The following is a 20,200-nucleotide window of genomic DNA, read 5'->3' on the forward strand; positions in this document are numbered from 1 at the left end:
AGCTTCTCTCTCTCAACAACAGACGTTGGTCCAATCAAAGGTATTCCCTCACCCACCTCCTCTCTCTGATATCCCCAACACGGCTACAACAACACAAAGGAAACCGAGACATGCACAAAGAGAAATAATATCAGACAGTGAAAGAGACAAACAAGGACACGCAGAGAGAGAGAGACAGGTGGATTGGATATATTTGTGCTCTATATTTAAATATAAGGAGACCAGCCCAGCAGTGCAGTTGCTTCCTATCACAACCTTCATCTTCAGAAACTTCTTCAGTCTGCAGTGAGCCTGAAAAACAAGCCTCCATCACAGCCCTAGCTGTGAATGTGACATTTCCTCAAGGCTCCGTGAAATCCAGAGATAGAGATCCTGTCCTTGGCATCAGACTAGCTAAGTGATCAAAGGGACCATGCTTAAGGCTCTGTGCGCCTTCCTTGAGCTGGGTATTCTGGTCTGCAGGTGGAGGTTGGGTTCACATCCTGCTCTTAACACATTTCTTCCAGGCACTTAGACTGGGTATATAAAATGAATTAACTAATGGTGAATTCACTGCAGACAAAGAATTCCTCCCTCTGTTATCCTGCAGGGCTTTCTTTCTTTCTTAAAGCTGGGATGCCACCAGTGATTTCCCTACACCTCCCCTAAGGGGGGGTGTACACCCCCCCATAATTTCCCCAACACCCACCCCCCAGTTTTGTGAACTAGTTACATGCCAAACCTGGTGGCTGAACTTTGACTTTGTCCTCCCGCACAACTATTTCACATTTGGGGACAATATATACCTTCAGGTCAGCAGCACTGCTATGGGTACCTGCATGGCCCCACAATATGCCAACATTTTTATGGCTGACTTAGAACAACGCTTCCTTAGCTCTCGTTCCCTAATGCCCCTACTCTATACTGATGACATCTTCATCTGGACCCATGGAAAAGAAGCCCTTGAGGAATTCCACCATGATTTCAACAATTTCCCGCCCACCATCAATCTCAGCCTAGACCAATCCACACAAGTGATCCATTTCCTTGACACTACTGTACTGATAAGTGATGGTCACATAAGCACCACCCTATACCAGAAACCTACTGACCACTATACTTACCTACATGCCTCCAGCTTTCATCCAGGACACACCACACAATCCACTGTCTTCAGCCAAGCTCTAAGCTACAATTGCATTTGCTCCAATCCCTCAGACAGAGACAAACACCTACAGGATCTCTATCAAGCATTCTTAAAACTACAATGCCCACCTGCTGAAGTGAAAAAACAGATTGACAGAGCCAGAAGAGTACCCAGAAGTCACGTACTACAAGACAGGCCCAACACAGAAAATAACAGAACGCCACTAGACTAAACCTCTCCAGCGCATCATCAAAGATCTACAACCTATCCTGAAAGATGATCCCTCACTCTCTCAGATCTTGGGAGACAGATCTGTCCTCGCTTACAGACAGCCCCCCCAACCTGAAGCAAATACTCACCAGCAAGCACATACCACAGAACAAAAACACTAGCCCAGGAACCTATCCTTGCAACAAAGCCCAATGCCAACTCTGTCCACATATCTATCTATTCAAATGACACGATCACAGGACCTAATCACATCAGCCATGCCATCAGGGGCTCGTTCACCTGCACATCTACCAATGTGATACATGCCATCATGTGCCAGCAATGCTCCTCTGCCAAGTACATTGGCCAAACCAGATAGTCTCTATGCAAAAGAATAAATGGGAAGCAAATCAGATGTTGAGAATTATAACATTCAAACACCAGTAGAACACTTCAATCTCTCTGGCCATTCAGTAATAGATTTAAAGGTGGCAATTTTGCAACAGAAAAGCTTCAAAAACAAACTCCAGTGAGAAACAGCTGAACTTGAATTAACATGCAAACTAGATACAATCTGTTTAAGCTTAAATAGAGATTGGGAATGGCTGAGCCATTACACACATTGAATCTATTTCCCCATGTTAAGTATCCTCACACCTTCTTATCAAACTATCTTAAATGGGTCATCCTGATGATCACTACAAAAGTTTTTATTTTTCTGCTGAGAATAGCTCATGTTAATTAATTAGCCTTTTAGAGTTGGTTGGGCAACTCCTACCTTTTCATGTTCTCTGTATGTATATATATATCTCCTCACTATATGTTCCATTCTATGCATCCGATGAAGTGGCCTGTAGCCCATGAAAGCTTATGCTCAAATAAATGTGTTAATCTCTAAGGTGCCACAAGTACTCCTGTTCTTTCTGTGGATGCAGACTAACACCGCTGCTACTCTGAAAGATGCCAATTTAGTGACTGTTTGGAAATTTGAATTGAAATTGAAACAATAATACACACTTTAAAAGCATATACAGTGTATGATAAAATACATAGATCTGAAAAAGTATAATAGATTTCAAAAGTATGAACATAGACTAGCTTCCTTACACAGCTGTTTTTTATGACAATGTCAGTGCATTCATTTCAGTGATGTTGGCCAGCGTAATAATTTCAAATGATGATTTGTAAGCAAAGTCTAAGTGAGCTCTCCCTGACAGCTAGTGATGAGCTGGAGGCTGGGGGGAAAGGCTTCAGGACCAGATTGTATTTACATTCACACCTAATCTACCTAGGTATCCAGCAAACAGAGCTGTGTTGCCCAAGTGATAGATTTTGGCTGGGGTTGGGTTACAAATCACTTGAATGCAGGGGGTGTGGGGTGGGAAATGAAATGTTGTTCTTATTGTATGAGTAAAGGTCAGTAAAACAGTACTTAGCCTGTGCTGATTGACCTCTATCATATCCCCCCTTAGTCATCTCTTTTCTAAGCTTAAAATTCCCAGTCACTTTAATTTCTCCTCCTGTTTCATACCCCTAATCATTTCAGTTGCCCATCTCTGTACCTTTTCCATTTCCAATATCTCTCTTTTGGGATGGGGTGACGAGATCTGCACAGTATTCAAGGTGTACACATACCATGAATTTATATAGAAGCAATATGATACTTTCTGTCTTATTATCTATCCCTTTCTTAATGATTCTCAACATTCTGCTTGCTTTTTTGGCTGCCGCTGCACATTGAGTGGATGTTTTCAGAGAACTATCCACAATGACTCCCAAGATCTCTTTCTTGAGTGGTAACAGCTAATTCAGACTCCTTCATTTTGTATGTATAGTTGAGATTGTTTTCCAATGTGCATTACTTTGCATTTATCAACATTGAATTTCATCTGCCATTTTGTTGCCCAGTCTCCCAGTTTTGAGAGATCCCTTTGTAACTCTTCACAGTCTGCCTGGGACTTAACTATCTTGAATAGTTTTGTATCATCTGAAAATGTTGTCACCTCACTGTTTATCCATTTTTCCAGATAATTTATGAATATGTTGAACAGTAATAGTCCCAATACCAACCCCTCAGGGATACCACTATTTATCTCTCTCCATTCTGAAAACTGATAATTTATTCCTACCCTTTGTTCCCCATATTTTAACCAGTTACTGACCCATGAGAGGACTTCCCTCTTATCTCATGATGGCTTACTTTTCAAAAGTCAATTTAAATTAAATACATTTTAAAATATATATATATACATTCTTTAGAAATCTAGACCGGTTATGTGTTAACTTGCATTATTCTTATGTTAAATTTGCATTATCCTAACAAAACATTTACTTTATTCATACCTCTTTTATACATCTCATTAACCCTGACACCCCCCCTGTAAATTCAAACACCCCCCCTAATTTCAATTCCTGGGGAAACTACTGGATGCCACCCTCCTCTCCACAGCCTCCTCTCCAGCACATCCAAATCAAACAGTCCTCATGCCTCCCAGAAATTCATTTCCCATACTGCCCTGCCATGCAAACTACACTTCCCATAATACTCTGCTATGCATACTGCTTTCCCCATAATGCTCCGCCACAAACAGTACATTTCTGATCAGGCCCAGGCCCAGAGACCTACATCTCCCACAATGCCTTGCGATGAAAAACGCTAGAGCATGGCAAGGGAGACTACACTTCCCATAGTTCTCTGCAACACAGACTGCCCTTTGGCGTTTACTCCTCAACAAAGAGTGCGTGTCTGTATGCCTTGCAGTGGAGACTACATTTCCCATAGTGCATCTGTGATGGAAACACAAAAGGCAACTGGTATGCAGGTTCTGCTACCCCCGGTGCATCAGAGAAGCATCTCTGGTTGGTTGGGGCTGCTCCCCAATTACCCCTGGGTGCTTGGGCACAGGGTCCTCTCGGTATGAATTCAGGTAAGTGCTGGGAAGGGGATTGGTGGTAGGTGCAATGAGCAAACAGCTCAGGAAAGGCAGCCAAGGAACCTTGATGTAGGTCAATACAGCAGCTGAGTATTTTGCAGCCTGACCCCTAAGAAGCTGCTTAGAGAGCAAGATGCCTTGTTTGGTGCTGGACTGCAGGACCCCTGTATTTGCCAGCTGAAATCATTCAAGAACCAGGCAGCGCCCCAAAATCACGAGGCTGCTTTCAAATAATGAGGCTTTAAATAAACACATTATTATTAATTTTGTTGTTTATTTTGTTATTATTAGTAATAATTATTGTTTTATTATAGTTTATTATTTGCCTTCTGGGTTTTGAGACTCTAGAACCAAGTTTTCAAATTTTTCTCTTTAACCTCGAAGGCTAGAAATGTACTTTTTTTTAAAAGAAATAAATGAAAGCTGAGTTTCTTTAATAATCATCTGACTCTGGGGCTTTGAGAAAAACACTAAACATTATGAGACTGGAGATAAAAATCAGATGTTGGCGTCACTGGAACAGTTGCCCAGCTCCTTAGCTGAGCCAAGATTTTGCTAAGTGACTTAATGATTTTCAGTGTCCCTCTTAACGGGGCCAGATTTTCAAAAAGGGCTGAGAACTTATCCTCTGAAAAATCAGGGCTTCTTTGTGGTGCGTCAAGTTAATCATCCAAAATTCAGCAGTTGCTTTGGAAAATCTTGGCCGGGTAGCTCCATTGACATTAGTGGAGCAGTGCCAATGTGCACCAGCTAAGGATCTGGTTCCACAGACTCCTAATACAAATCCAGAACTGGGAACGGGAGGGAGCAGAAGAGCCTAGAAAGTAGACCTTCCCCCACAGCTCACGCTTCTCAACTGGTATTGTGAGAGCTCCTCTCCTGTTTCATCTTTAGCTATCGGTTCTCTATGGTTGCCCATCACCATAGTGTCTGATCATCTGCTACTTAAAATTCTGGGCAGGAGCAAAGTCCCTAGTGGGCTCCTTAGATTCTCTGGCACCTTCTCAGGGACAGAAGTACGCTTGGGGATAGGAGTGAAACTCATTTTAGAAAATAAGAACAGCCATACTGGGACAGACCAAAGGTCCATCTAGCTCAGTATCTTGCCTTCCAATAGTGGGCAATGCCAGGTGCTTCAGAGGGAATGAACAGAACAGGTGATCATCAAGTGATCCATCCCCTATCACCCATTCCCAGCTTCTGGCAGACAGAGGCTAGGGATCCCATCCCTGCCCATCCTGGCTAATAGCCATTGATGGACCTATCCTCCATAAATTTTCCTAGTTCTTTTTTGAACCCTGTTATAGTTTTGACCTTCACAACATCCTCTGGCAAGGAGTTCCACAAGTTGACTGTGTTTTGTGTGAATAAATACTTTCTTTTATTTTAAGCCACTTTATAGCATCCTGAGGACCACACACTAAAGCTGGTTAGTGAGCAGAATTTTGGTTCTGTGAAATTTTGAGTGTTCGGGAAACGTTTTAGACAAAATTGGGACAAAAAGCCAAAACCATGAAAATTGTCGTGAAACTGAAGTCCTGCAATACTTTGCTTCAGAAACATTGAAATGTTTCCACAGTGAGAATGGTGTTTCCTAAATATACTCCTCTGCTCCAGGGCAGGCTGCCTTGGAATAAGGACCCTAGAAACCTGCTTGATTTTGGTTGAAAGTTTCAATAAAATTGGAATATTCCCGCAGAACATTTCAATTCTGTCAAAATATTTCCCGGTGAGAAAACGGTTCCATTCGAAAATTTTCTGCCAGCTCTAGCTAGCAACCCAGTACTTTGGGTATAATGATGAAGAACCTCTAAATGTACCTTACATTTGGCATCTCTGTGGTAGGACTAGTTTGCTGGCATTGTTCTTAGAGGTGACCAGATAGCAAAAGGGAAAAATCGGGACAGAGTGCGTGTGGAGGGGAGTAATAGGTACCTATATAAGACACAATCCCGAATATTGGGACTGTCCCTATAAAATCAGGACAGTTAGTCACCCTAATAGTTTTCCTTTTCCTGGAACCTTTCTGCTATTGATTTACTTAGAGATAGCGAGGCTAATTAATCATTGGAGCAATTTGCCAAGGATCGCGGTGGATTATCTGTCTCTGGCAATTTTTAAATCCAGATTGGATGCTTTTCTAAAAGATATGCTGTAATGCAAACAGGAATTATTCTGGGGAAGTTCCGTGGCCTGGGTTCTCTGGTCAGGAGGTCAGACTAGATGAGCACAATGTTTTTTTATAGTCTTAGATTCTATGCAGTATTTGTATTACATAGGGTCTAGAGGCTGCAGCTGAGATCTGGACACACTACAAACACACAGTGAGACTCAGTCCCTGCCCCAAAGACCTTACAGTCTAAATAGACAGGAAGGGGGGGGGAGGGGAAAGGACGATTATTCCCATTTCACAGATGGGAAGTGAGGCTGGCTTTTTCAAAGGTTACCTAAGGGAGTTATTAAAATTAATCAAGAAGTTATTCCTGAATTCAGTGAAAGTTGGATGTCTATTTCATATAGGCGCCTTTAAACATCCCAGCCTAAGTGAATCGTCCAGGGTCATGCAGGGAGTGTGTAGCAGAGCTAGGGAATTAAACCAAGTGTCCTGCGGGTCTTGCCCCTTTCCTTAACGTCATACTGTGACCTTGCATTGTCATTTACACCCGTGTAAAGTGTTTGAAATAAGCCACCCTGTCCAAAAAGATTTCAAGGTCAGAAGGATCATTCTGATCCTGTAGCCCAGTGATTCTCAACCTTTTTGGGCTCAGGAGTCATTTGTCAATGTTTGTGGCCTGTCACAACCCAGTAAATAGTCTGGGGGTGGAGGCCCTGGGGTGAGTTTAGTCAGATCCTGCCCCCTGGTGGGGTTCGGTCCTGCACGGCGCTCGCCCCACAGTGGCGGCTCCTGCGGCTCCTGGGCTGTGGGGCTGGCTGGGCTTGGGTCTCCGCTCTGGGCACTGTGATCTCTGGGGAAGCAGCGCTGCTTAGGTTTGGCCCCGGCCCCTGACTGGACCCAATCTGTGTGAGTGGAGCTGTGCCCTGGCTCATGGGGTTGCAGGGCCACTCAGTCAGGTTTGGCCTACCCAGGCTCCCGTCTCCATGACAGCTGGGCTAAACCTGAATGGTGCTGGGAGGCTGAAGTGCCTGGAATGGGGAGGCGAGCCAGGCCCAGCCAGCCCCGTGGGACTGGAGCCGCGACCCTTTGAAACATTCTGGAGCAGAGGCGCCAATTTCTAGTTTTCCCTGGGGTGCTCCACCCCCACTTTGCCCTAAGGCCCTGCCCTCACTCCACCCCTCCCCCAAGGCTCCGCCCTCACCCCACCTCTTCCTGCCCCGGCTCTGCCCCCCTCCTGAGGCCCCACCCCACTCTACCCCTTCCGCCAAGGCTCCGCCCTCACCCTACCTCTTCCTGCCCCTGCTCTGCCCCCTCCCCGGAGGCTCCGCCCTCACTCCACCTCTTCCTGCCCCGGCTCTGCCCCCCTCCTGAGGCCCCACCCCACTCTACCCCTTCCACCAAGGCTCCACCCTCGCTCCACCTCTTCCTGCCCCTGCTCTGCCCCCTCCCCTGAGGCTCCGCCCTTGCTCCGCCTCTTCCTGCCCCCGCTACAGCCCTTCCCGAGTCCCCTGCCTGCCCGCCGCTGGCTGCTCGCCGTCCTTCCGCAAGCCTCCAGACAGCTGTTTTGCGGCTGTGCCAGAACCCACTTTTTGTTTTCTGCAGGTGCTCCAGCCCTGGAGCACCCACAGAGTTGGCGCCTATGTTCTGGAGACCCAATTTTGGGTCCCGACCCATGGGTGGAGAAATGCAGATCTAGTCTGACCACCTGAATAGCACAGGCTGCTTAATTCTGCTCCGTAATTCCTGTAGGAAGCACAATAGCTTGAGGTTGTGCCGGGATCCGGCTGTTCTTAGAGATTCAGTATCTGCTTCTCCACCTTAATGAGTTTCCCCAACCCACAGTGCTGAGGTTTCCTTTCTGCCCAGCCCAAAGAATGACTCGCCTTCAGATTCTCTCTTTTTATCCTGGCAGCTGACGGGCTCAAGCATGAGAACGAAGAGATGAATCCCTGGCAAGGAGGTCTGGAGCATGTGGAACCACACGGGGCATTCTCGGGAAGATCCGAAGGGATTGTTTCGGAGGGGGGGAAAGCCGTGGAGAGTCGGCGCAGGTCAGGGAGGCAGCACCAAGCAAAGCAAGAGGATAAACCCGCCTGCCATCAGAGAGTTCTCAAGGGACCCCAAGACAGCAATGCAGTCGCTGCCGAGAAACCCTATAAATGCAGTGTTTGCGGCAGGAGCTTCTCTCAAAGCTCCAACCTCCTGACGCACCAGAGGCTGCACACGGGCGAGAGACCCTACAAATGCACCAGCTGCGGGAAAAGCTTCAACACCAGCTCGGCCCTCATCGTGCACCGCCGGACCCACACCGGGGAGAAATCCTACCGCTGCCCCGACTGCGGGCGGAGCTTCAGCGAGGGCTCGGTGCTGATCAAGCACTGGCGGACCCACACGGGTGAGAAGCCCTACAAGTGCTCCCACTGCGGGAAAGGCTTCAGCCAGAGCTCCAACCTACATGCCCACCAGCGGGTCCACACCGGGGAGCGGCCTTACCACTGCACTGACTGCGGGAAACACTTCAGCACCAGCTCCAACCTCAGTGCCCACCAGCGGGTCCACACCGGGGAGCGACCCTACAAATGCCCTGAGTGCGGGCGGAGCTTCAGCCAGCAATCCAACCTGATCTCCCACCAGAGGACCCACCTGGAGGAGAAATCCCACCTGTGCCCCGATTGCGGAGAAGGCTTCGGCACCAGCGCCCAGCTCCTGACCCATCGGAGGAGCCATGCTGGTGACAGGCCTTATAAATGTCCAGACTGTGAGAAAAGCTTCCCCAGCCGCTCCGCCCTGATCACCCATCAGAGGACCCACACAGGAGAGAAACCCTACGAATGTCCCGATTGCCAGAGAGGCTTCACCCGGCGCTCAGACCTCAATAAGCACCGCCGGGTCCACACGGGGGAGAGACCCTTTCGGTGTGCCAGCTGTGGGAAAAGCTTCAGCCAGAGCTCCCACCTGATTACCCATAAGAGACTCCATCAGGAGGCAAAGCCCTATAAAGGCAGCGTGAGAACCACACCGACAGTCCTCCAGGAAGATGATCCTGGTAAAGATACCCAGAGCCGGGGAAGCGTCAGCCAGAGCTCAGCAGAGACCAGCGATGGGGAATCCCACCCAGCGGGGAAGCCCCATCAATGCCCCGACTGTGGGAAAAGGTTCGACGCCATCTCCGAGCTCACTGTGCATCGGCGAACGCACCGAGAGGAGAAATCTCATCCACGTGGTAACGCTGTGCAAAGGTTGAGTGGCTCCAGTCACAATGCACGAGAGGACGCTGACCCAGAGGAGGAAGCTGATCTGGGGAAAAGATTGAAGGCGAGCCCAACACCCCCAAATACAAATCCCAAAACCCCGCTGGAGGAGGAGTTCTCTCCATGCATTAGCACTGAGCAGAGCCCTCAATCCACCAGCTCCAATGTCAGTGCATGTCAGAGAGCCCTCTCAGAGGGAGAGTCCCTTCCATGCACTGGTACGGAGCAGAGCCCTGTGCCGGCTGCCTGCCGGGCAGAGCCAAAGGGCCACAAGGCTCGCTCTGATCCAAGCTCGGCCCCTCTGCACCATCTGGCGGCAAAGCCCTTCAGGTGCTCCGAATGTGGGAAGAGCTTCAGCCAGAGCTCCAACCTGATTAAACACCAGCGGACCCACACAGGGGAGCGTCCCTACACCTGCACTGTCTGCAAGCGGAATTTCAACACCAGCTCGACGCTGATCGTACACCGCCGGACCCACACCGGAGAAAAATCCTACCGGTGCCCCGACTGCGGGCGCAGCTTCCGGGACAGCTCGGTGCTGATCAAACACCAGAGGATCCACACGGGAGAGAAACCCTACAAATGCTCCCACTGCGGAAAGGGCTTTGCCCAGAGCTCCAATCTTCATGCCCACCAGAGGACACACACTGGGGAGCGGCCATACCACTGCCCCGACTGCGGGCGGAGCTTCAGCCAGCGCTCCAACCTCATCACCCACCAGAGGACCCACACAGAGGAGAAATCCTACCTCTGTCCCGACTGTGGGATTGGCTTCGGTTCCAGCCTAGCCCTGGCAATCCATAAGAGGGCCCACGCGGAGGGTAGGCCCCACCAGTGCTCTGACTGCCAGAGGAGCTTCTCCCGGCGCTCGGACCTCATTAAGCACTGGCGGACCCACACAGGAGAGAGACCCTACCTGTGCCCCCAGTGCGGGAGAAGCTTCAACCAGAGCTCTCACCTGGTGGTCCATCAGCGAACACACCTGCCGGAGAAGCCTTACAAATGCACCAACTGTGGGAAAAGCTTCAGCACCAGTTCTCACCTCCTTGCACACCAAGGGACCCACACGGCATAGCCACCTGGCACTGGTGCGGTCCTAGAAATGCCAGGCTGACTGGGCCTCGAGAGGGCATCCAGTCCAGCCCCACCAGTGGAGGCAGGACCAAATACACCTAGCCCGTCCCTGACAAGTGTTTGTCCAATCTGGTCTTAAAAACCTCCAGTGGTGAGAGTCCCTCAATTTCCATAGGTCGCTTGTTCCAGAGCCGAACTCCCCTTATGTGTTAGAAAGTTTTTCCACATATCTGGGCTAAATCTTCCTTACTCCAGATTAACTGAGACTAATAATACTGTTGCCTTCCTATAAATCACTTTTCACCTGTAGAGCTCAAAGCACTTCCCAATTTCTAATCTATAGATCCTCACAGCAGGAAGAGGTAGGGAAGCGCTATTATCCCCCGTTTTACAGATGGGGGACTGAGACGCAGAGAGGCTAAGTGGCTAACTCGAGGTCAGACAGGAAACCCGTGGCCCAGCAGGGAGGTGACACTGACTCGCCCATGTCCTAAGCCGGAGCCTTCACCATTCGACCATCCTTGCCCTCAGGTATCTGAAATCATAGGTGCCGACTTTCTAATATGCCAGGGTGTGCTCGACCCTGCTCCACCCCAGGCCACACCCCCACTCCATCCCTTCCAGACAGCTGTTTTGCGGCTGTGCCAGAACCCACTTTTTGTTTTCTGCAGGTGCTCCAGCCCTAGAGCACCCACAGAGTTGGCGCCTATGGCTCAAAGAGGGGAGGAAGGGGGCCCTGGGGGAGACCTGGATTCTGGATTCTCCCTGTGTGACCTTGAGCAAGGTAATTAGGGACCATTGTAATGCTCATCTTGGGTAGACATACACACCCTCGCTTTGATCAAGCTTGCGTGCTCAAAATAACAGCAATGCTGCTGCAAGGATGAGCTAGCGGCTGGAGTACAATCCCATCCGAGACCCTAGCTATGCACTCAGGTGGCTAGCCCGTCCTGCCCCTCCTGCCTCATGGCAGCTACACTCGGAGTGGTGGAAGCTTCCTAAAAGGGGAGGGGGGCATTGACACCTGATCCATGGCTGCAGCCCTGTGCCGCCCTTTCTCTCCAAGGCCTCGCCTTTGTACCACCCCTTCTCCTGCAACTCCGCCCCTACCTCATCTCTTCCTTCCATGACCCTGCCCCCTGCTCACTCCTCTCTGCTCTCCCCCCCCCCCCAATCATTCGCCCTTGTGGCCGGTAAAAAGTGATGGGGCCAGGGCCTCCTGGTTCCCCTGCATTCTGGTGCCCTTGAGCTACCCCACTGTTTTTAGCATGCTAGCTGGATCAAAGGGAGCACATGTACATCTACCCACGCTGGAAATTGCAGCTCCAGCTTTAATAGAAACACGTCCTTAAGACTACATTTTTCAAAGTGCCTCAAGATTGAAATCAATGGGAGTTAAGTCCCTATGCAGGTTTGATGCCTTTGAACATCTTGTTGAATGCCTCCTTGCATCTTTACAGGTTTCAGCGTGGTAACCGTGTTAGTCTGTATCAGCAAAAACAACGAGGAGTCCTTGTGTCACCTTAGAAACTAACAAATGTATTTGGGCATAAGCTTTCGCGGGCTGGAACCCACTTCATGAGATCTGATTGGCATTTTCATCAGATCTGATGAAGTGGGTTCTAGCCCACGAAGGCTTATGCCCAAATAAATTTGTTAATCTCTAAGGTGCCGCAAGGACTCCTCATTGTTTTTCCTGCATCTTTAGGCACTGAAACACCTGTGAAAATCTGGCCTCTTGTGCCTCAGTTCCCAATCTATACAATGGGGATAGGAACACCCATCTTACACAGTGCATTAAAGATTGCGAGATCTTTGGATACTAGGCGAAGGGGGGCCCGATAAGTACCCTTAGAATACATTATTGTGCCATGAATGTAGAGACCTTTGTCACACTTGAAATTGTGTTGACTGCTAGTCACTGGTTGGCATTTTCTGAGCAGAAAATAATTTTGTTAATATTGGGACCCGGGGTGCCTGGGGCATCCCTCAGGCTGTAAAGGAGACCAGATTCTCCCAAAACTGGTGGTTAACACTGAAGTTAGTCTCCCTAACCAGTCACAAACTCTGCTCCTGATCTCCTCCACTGGTTGTTGAGAACCTAAAAAAGAACTCACAGAGCCCCCTTCATTGCATTCCAGTTCTCTGGCTCCCAATCAGCACCTACATCCAGTACAGTGAGCAGTTATTGAAACTCTGCTCATTATAGAAAATGTTCTTCTGACCCCAAAGAGTCAGCCACATTACCAGGTCAGTACTAGTTTGGATCTTTCCCAAAATACCATGCTGCCAGCCAATCCCTTAGTGTCTAAAACTAAAGGTTTATTATGAGGAAAAAGAACGACCAAGAGGAGAGTTGTTAAATGGTAAAGCACTCAGATAAATACAGAGACGTCAAAGACCATATATCAGATTCTTAGCAGTATTGGTGAGTTTGCTGCCTTGAGAGTCCCTCTGAAACACATCCACAGCTTGAATGGGTCTTTCAGTCCTTTGTTCAGAGCTTCAGTTTGTAGAGAAGTTACTCCAGAAGTAAGAAGCAGGAATTAAGACAAAATGGAGGTGATGCAGCTTCCTTTTATGTTCGTTTGCCATGTGGTTTGTAACTTTCTGTGTCCCAAACACAAGCTTCACATCACATGCCATGGAAAAGCCATAGAGTTCTCTTCCATAGGCATGCTCCTACATGTCTTGCTGACTCATACAGTGTAGCTCCTGGTTTCTTTCAATGGGTTCATTGTACAGCTGATGACCCTGAATGGCCATCGAACAGGCTAGGCAGTGCTGATGCTAATCAGTCTGGGGGTGTCAGCCAGAAACACAGAACAAGTTGGAAATACAGATATACTCTACACATCTATAACTCACAATGCAAAGGTGATACAAACATATAAAGAAGATTATCATCCTTGGCAACGTGTAACATTTTTGCAGATACCTCACACAGCATATCTGGTCAGACTCCTTGCAAATGTATAATAGCGGTATCAACAGTGTCATATAATGTGTCCCTCGTATTCCATACAGCGTCACAAATGGAAAATCTCGTTTCATCAAAACCAGAAAGATGGCGTTCCTCTGAGAAACTGGGCATTTCCCACTGGGAAATCCCCAAGTGGGGGAAAGCTAGTGGGACTTTACTTTCCAACTTGAATTCCAGCTGGAAAAAGTTGGGAAACAGAAAATGTGAGAAAATAGTATTCCCTTACTCTCCCTCTCTTTTTCTAATAGTCCCATGGGAAAACTGGAATTTCCCCCCTGGAAAAGCTTCCCAAAGGACATATGCCCCTGAAAATTCCTCTGAGAACTCAATAGAGGGGTAGCTGTGTGAAATTCTATGGCCTGTATAAAGCAGATCAAACTAGATCATCAGATGGTCCCTTCTAGCTTTTAAATCCAGTAAACAAATTCCCATTTTCCAACCAGGTCTAGTAACTTCAAAGTTAGCTAGGCTTGGCTAATGGATGTGGCCTTTTAGCCCAAGCAGGCGGTGCTTATGCTTTTGGATAGAGGTCGGGGTTCAGTCCTCACAGATGCTCAAATTCCCTACAGAGCTTTAAAAATTCCAGTCTCCGTGTCCGCCTGTACCATTGCTGCTCAGAAAACCTATTGGAACCAACCTTGAGACTTCTGGCGCTAAAAGCATGAACTGGTATGGCCTGATCTAAAGGAGAAAAGGAGGCTGCATTTGAGAGTACAGTTTTATTTATAAAAGTTTTAACAATTAATAGCTGTTAGAAGCATGTTACAGACGTGATTAGTATGTGCTATAGGTGCATCAGTTGAAGGTTATAAGCATGTCCGTAGGAGTCAGTATCGATGGTTATAAGCAATCTATTGATCTGTCGACCTGTCTAAATGGGGAGGAGGGGGTCGCATACTTCTTTGCTTCTGTAGGCTGAGGTTTATTGCACATACCAGAGACCTCTTGCATCCCTCCAGTCCACCCTCCTTTCCCCTCTATTTCAGCCATTCCCTGTAATTTTCCTCCCTTCCTTGGTTAGTCTTTGTTCTATCTGGAAGATGAGCCATTCGGTAGCAACATGTTAAAGTCCATTGGGAGGAGGAGCAGGGATGTTGTTATGCTGGAAGGTATGAAGGGGTGCAATCAACCTGTTTGAGCTACAGATGTTTACAGAGGTGCTTGAAGCTGTGGCTAGATGAATCAGATGGAAGGGGCTCCCAGTGTTCCCTATTTTTCCCCATCTTGTTTCCTGATTTTGTTCCCCCAAAATGAATAGGCTTGTGACCATTGACATCTAGAACATTCCCATATATGTTGGAATTGATCAGATGCGATGTTCCAACATTACCACATTATGAAAAATAAACGGAGAAATGTAGTTGAGTGTCAGGCTTTTGAACACCCAGCCAAAGCTTGAGTGACCATTTCTTGAAATGCTCTGTTAATCCTTTATTAACCTGTAATAAATGTCACCGTAATAAAAAGTGTGAGCAGACAATCTCCATTTCCTCCAAGGCTATAGTGGACTCAAAACATCTATATCCTCTCTAGCCAATAGAGGTGGACAGAGAGCCACTCTTTGTGAGCGAGGGGTACAATTGCATGAGAGCCAGTCTCAATTTCTAAGAATATTTCTTACTGTAACCCTTCTGCCAGGTGGAGTCAGGAGCAACCACGACTGGATTCTATACTTAGGGGTTCCTTTCCATCAATTCAACACAGAACTGGCTTGAGCCCCCACCCAATAACCTGGGACAATTGCACGCCACCCCTGGGCACCTCCAAGAAGCAACACTTCCCTTCTCGCAGGCACAGAGTCTGAGGGTAGAAAAGAAACTTTTCATAAAAGGAGGGAAGTGACCCGGCATTAATTAGGGAAAACGCCGCAATCAGGATTCATAAACATAAAACCATGGGGAAAACACCCGCCCCAGAGCATGTTGGGCAGTGTCCTTTTGCTTCAGGTTCTTAAGTGCATCAGCCAAAAGTTCCTTTAATGAGCCTCTCCCATCTCCTTCGACACATCACAGTCATAGTTGTCCTTAGTGAAGAGCCAAAGTTCAGAGGTCATCTTCAGGAGCTCACCTGCCCAGAGCTGGCTTTAGGCCTATTGCACCAATTCCCCCGAATTGAGCCCCGAGCCTAAGACGGCCCCGAGCCCAGTGAGAATCCCTTCCCTGGCTAGAGGTGCCTTTTTAATTTTTACTCACCTGGCGGCGCTTTGGGTCTTCAGCAGCACTTTGGCGGCTGGTCCTTTGCTCGCTCTGGGTCTTTGGCGGCACTTCGGTGGTGGGTCCTTCAGTGCTGCCGAAGACCCGGAGCGAGTGAAGGACCCGCCACCGAAGTGCCGCCAAAGACTCAGAACACCGCCCGGTGAGTACAAGCCCCAGGTGTTTTTTTACATGTGTGTTTTTTTTTTAAGTCATCCTTGCTGGGGCCCCATCGAAACTGTTCAAATTGGGCCCCACACTTCCTAAAGCCGGCCCTGCAGCTGCCAACTGGCGGGGGTAGTGGAGGGGAACAACCCTGCTTTGAAAGCTGATCTTTTGCTTGCTTACCCTATACTATACAGATTTCATGGGGGAAGCCAGTGTTTCTCAAACTAGGAGGTCCTGATCCAAAAGGGAGTTGCAGGTGGGTCACAAGGTTATTTTAAAGGGGTCACAGTATTGCCACCCTTACTTCTATGCTGCCTTCAGAGCTGGGCAGCCAGAGAGCAGTGGCTGTTGGCCAGGCACCCAGCTCTGAAGGCAGCACCCTGCCAGCACCAGTGCAGAAGTAAGGGTGGCAATACTATACCATGTCATCCTTACTTCTGTGCTGTTGCTGGCGACAGCTCTACCTTCAGAGCTGGATTCCCAGCCAGCAGCCACCACTCTCCAGCTGCCCGCTCTGAAGGCAGTGCCCTGCCAGCAGCAGCGCAAAAGTAAGGATAGTAGCACCACAACCCCCTCTACAATAATGTTATAACCATCCGACAATTCCTTTTTTGGGTCAGGACCCCTACAATTACACCACCATGAAATTTCATATTTAAATAGGTCAGATGATAAAATTTACTATTTTTAAAATCCTATGGTCATGCAGTCGACTAAAATGGACCATGAATTTAGTAGGGCCCTAGTTATCAGTGATTTCATTTCTGCTGGTGTGCAACAAGGCTCCCAGTTGAACCTTAATCAACTTATTATTACATAGTGGAGAACTGAGAGAAGAAATAGAACTAGACAATGCCAGTGGGGGTTGGTTTGGTACCCATGTCCTCTGCTGTTTAGTGAGGCCCTCAATCAGGGTATGCCAAGCACAGTTCTGCTGCTCTTGATTCACACAACAAGGATAACAACCTTTTAGTGCCCCTGCCTCCAGTGACAAAGTGACTTGTGATCCAACTCCATGCCAAAAGTGATCATTCAGGCAAAGCAGTCCCATCATGCCAAGCACTTAGGCAGGGTGGGTGTGCCCATGCAAACAAGGTCAGCTCCTGAAATCCTCTTTGGCTCTGCACTAGATGTCAAGGGAGAGCCCATTCAGACCCTGCTCAGGTTACCAATAATTATTCCCAAATGGATGGATTTTCAAAATTGCTCAGCACCCAACTTTTTCTGTTTGGGCACCTAATAGGAGTATGAAGTTATTCAAAAGTTCCCAGTAGTCAACAAAGAAAGGACTTTGTTGTTGTTGTTGAACTTTCTGTATTGTTTGGTGTAAGGGACCTGACAAATGAAATTCTGGTTTGTCTCCAAGTTTCCTCTGTAGTGTGTAAGATATTCTATTCCTTTGGGTTCTTATACTGACCCATTGCCATGGTCTCCTGGCCTGAGAATTCCTCATTTCTCAATCTATGGGAAGCAAAGTATTCCATGTTCATAAAATCATCTATGTAGGATTTTAGACCACTCCATCATATCAGAATTCGACACCAGATAAAGGAATTTGTTTTTTTGGTTCATCAGTGACTCTGCTTGCCTTGGTTGTCAGCCATTAAAAGGTTGTTGGGTCTTCCATTGTCTCTCCAGCTGCCTAAAAGTGGGGGCGCCACCAGCGCCCAAACCATGTCCCTGCCCTCCCATGCCGCTCCTTCCCCAGAGGCCTTGCAACCTGCACGCTTCTTTCCATCCCCTCTCCCCAATCGCTCGCCCTTATGGCCCCATAAAAAGTGGGACCCCCCCACTTTTAAAAGTGCCAGGACCATGCCCCTCTCCCCCTGTGCATTCCGTGCTCCTGCTGAGCAGTTTTCAAACGTTTTGAGCTGAGACCCCGCCCTTTGAGTTACAGTTTTTGGTTGTGCCCCCCCACCCAAACCTTGACAGGCTGGGTGGCCTGCTGAGGTGAGCCAGGGGTGGAGGTGGCGCTCCCTCCCCAGGCTCTGCCGCATGAAGCTGACACAAGCCCCCCCTTCTCCAAATATAGAAGTCAGACTACAACTATGAAAAAAAACCTAAAGTTTTCCAGTGCCTATGCAGCCCCTGCCTATGGCCACATGGATACAAGCACCATAGTCACTGAGGAGGGTTGGACAAAGGACCTTCAGCACTGAAAATACAGCCCCTTGCTACTGTTGGCTGGGTTGCAGAAGGTATTTAGATGCCTAACGATGCAGCTAGGAGTCTAATGGGCTTTTTCAAAGTGTCCAAGTGCCTAACACCAGTTGATTTCTAGGTCCTTAGGTATCTTTAAAATCTGGACCTTAGTTGCTAAGGACACATCTATACAGAGAACTTGACTGGAATTGCTAGTCTGGAATCACTTCCTGCCTGGAAACTCTGTTTCGGGAATAAGAGAACCGTTGTGTGTGTCTGGATGTGAGATTCATTTTTTGTTTGTTTTCATGTATAAAACAAAACCAATAAAAAAGCACATAAAGGTACATGAGTTACAGCTTGTGTATGATTCTGAATCCAACACGCTGCACAGGTTCTCCAACAGAATTATACAGTTTTACAGCTCAGAGCTGCAAGATCAGCCAATACAAAATCAAATGGTACCACATAGACCGGGAATTGGCAACTTGCCCTTCCCACAGCCCCCATTGGCCTGAGACGCCAAACCACGTCTGCAGCCAGTGGGAACCATGATCAGCAGAACCTGCGGACACTGCAGGTAGAAAAACTGGCCTGGCCCACCAGTGGCTTTTCCTGACAGGCCATGGGCCAAAAGTTGTCAATCCCTGACGTAGACATAACACAGTACGGTGGGTGCTACGAGCGTAAAATACAAGACACCCGTAAACAGGAAAACCAGGGAAGAAGGGGGCTAGGGAGGCTATGCAGAATGAAAGCCAGGCATTCTTTCAGTAGTCTCACTGGTTTTTTTACCCAAATGTATCCAGAAATCGAGTCCAAATGTTTTCAAATTCATGTAATTGAGCTGGTGATGCCATCTTCCGACTGAGTGACAACGTCAGGGCAGACTGTCAAAAACAAGGCAGACACGCCAAGCTGGTGGTGTGCTCTATAATTAGAGCTCACCAAGCCGGTAACAAACGTAAACTCATGGATCACTGTAAGAGTCTTACCACCGTGTCACAGACAGTGCCATTAAACTCTCTAGACCAGCGGTCCTCAAACTGTGGGTCAGAACCCCAAAGTAGGTCCTGACCCCATTTTAATGGGGTCACCAGGGCTGGCTTAGACTTGCTGGGGCTTCGGCTTTAGTACCCCAGCCTGGGACAGTGGAGATTGGGGTGTTGTGCGCAGACGGAGGTTATGGGGGGCTCCAGACTGAAAAGTTTGGGGACCACTGTGTAGAGTTCAGTTTTGTGGTTTTGGTGAATTTTGTAAAATACTTCTTTGCTGCTAAATTGGAACATCTCTGTTTTCCTAGTCAGGCCTGGGCAGCTCTCCTGATGATGCTGTAGTCAGAGCTACAGGGACACCTCCAGCAGAACCACCAAAGTACCAGGAATGTGTTCTGAGACCTTTACCTACAATGCCAACATAAAACAGCAGAAGGGTGCAGACGAAGCATTAGGCCAGTCCAAAGCTCCAATACGTCAGGCTGAAGGACAAAACACAAGACTCTGGTAAAAAGCAACAATGAAAGCACAACTCCAGTTCTGGCATGGTCGACACCACACCAAGCCCTGAGAAAACTGTGAGTGAAAACACACATTCACAAACCCGGAGCACATACTTCAGGGGTTGTGAATAAAAATCCAAGGACTGAAAGCTCCTGCGATGCAGGGGTAGCTCCTTCTGAAGTATCCGAAAATTATTACAAACTATTCTTCCACCTCCATAAGCTCGGAACAGCTCTTCACTATTCTAAAAAGATTTGGCAAAAACATGATGCTTCATTCAGAAAGCTGATGGCCGCTGTATCCTCAGGGGTTCTAAAGGAAAGGGCAACAGGAAATAACATCAAAAATGCAAAAGCTTTTGTGGGTGCCGTTGAAAAATACTTCCGTTTTCCAGAGTGTGGATCTGAGAAGATGCAACTAGCCGTGGAAAGAGGCATGGGTAAAAGGGACATCCTTGAGGATACACATCAGCTGAGGGGTAAGCAAATGGGGGGGTTAATGTTTGG

The 20,200-nt window shown here is 48.0% G+C and overlaps 1 protein-coding gene across 1 annotated transcript; it reads left to right on the plus strand.

Annotated features, from left to right (window-relative positions):
• Positions 1-4,075: 4,075 nt before the first annotated feature.
• On the plus strand, positions 4,076-12,309 carry LOC115640733 (zinc finger protein 271-like). The gene is made up of 2 exons (XM_030543676.1): positions 4,076-4,263; positions 8,298-12,309. Exons 1-2 carry the CDS (start codon positions 4,254-4,256, stop codon positions 10,709-10,711), a joined length of 2,424 nt encoding a protein of 807 aa, XP_030399536.1. The 5' UTR covers positions 4,076-4,253; the 3' UTR covers positions 10,712-12,309.
• The last annotated feature ends 7,891 nt before the right edge of the window (positions 12,310-20,200 follow it).

The sequence above is a fragment of the Gopherus evgoodei genome, unplaced genomic scaffold (genome assembly GCF_007399415.2).
Source record: "Gopherus evgoodei ecotype Sinaloan lineage unplaced genomic scaffold, rGopEvg1_v1.p scaffold_32_arrow_ctg1, whole genome shotgun sequence".
NCBI classification, from domain to species: domain Eukaryota; kingdom Metazoa; phylum Chordata; order Testudines; family Testudinidae; genus Gopherus; species Gopherus evgoodei.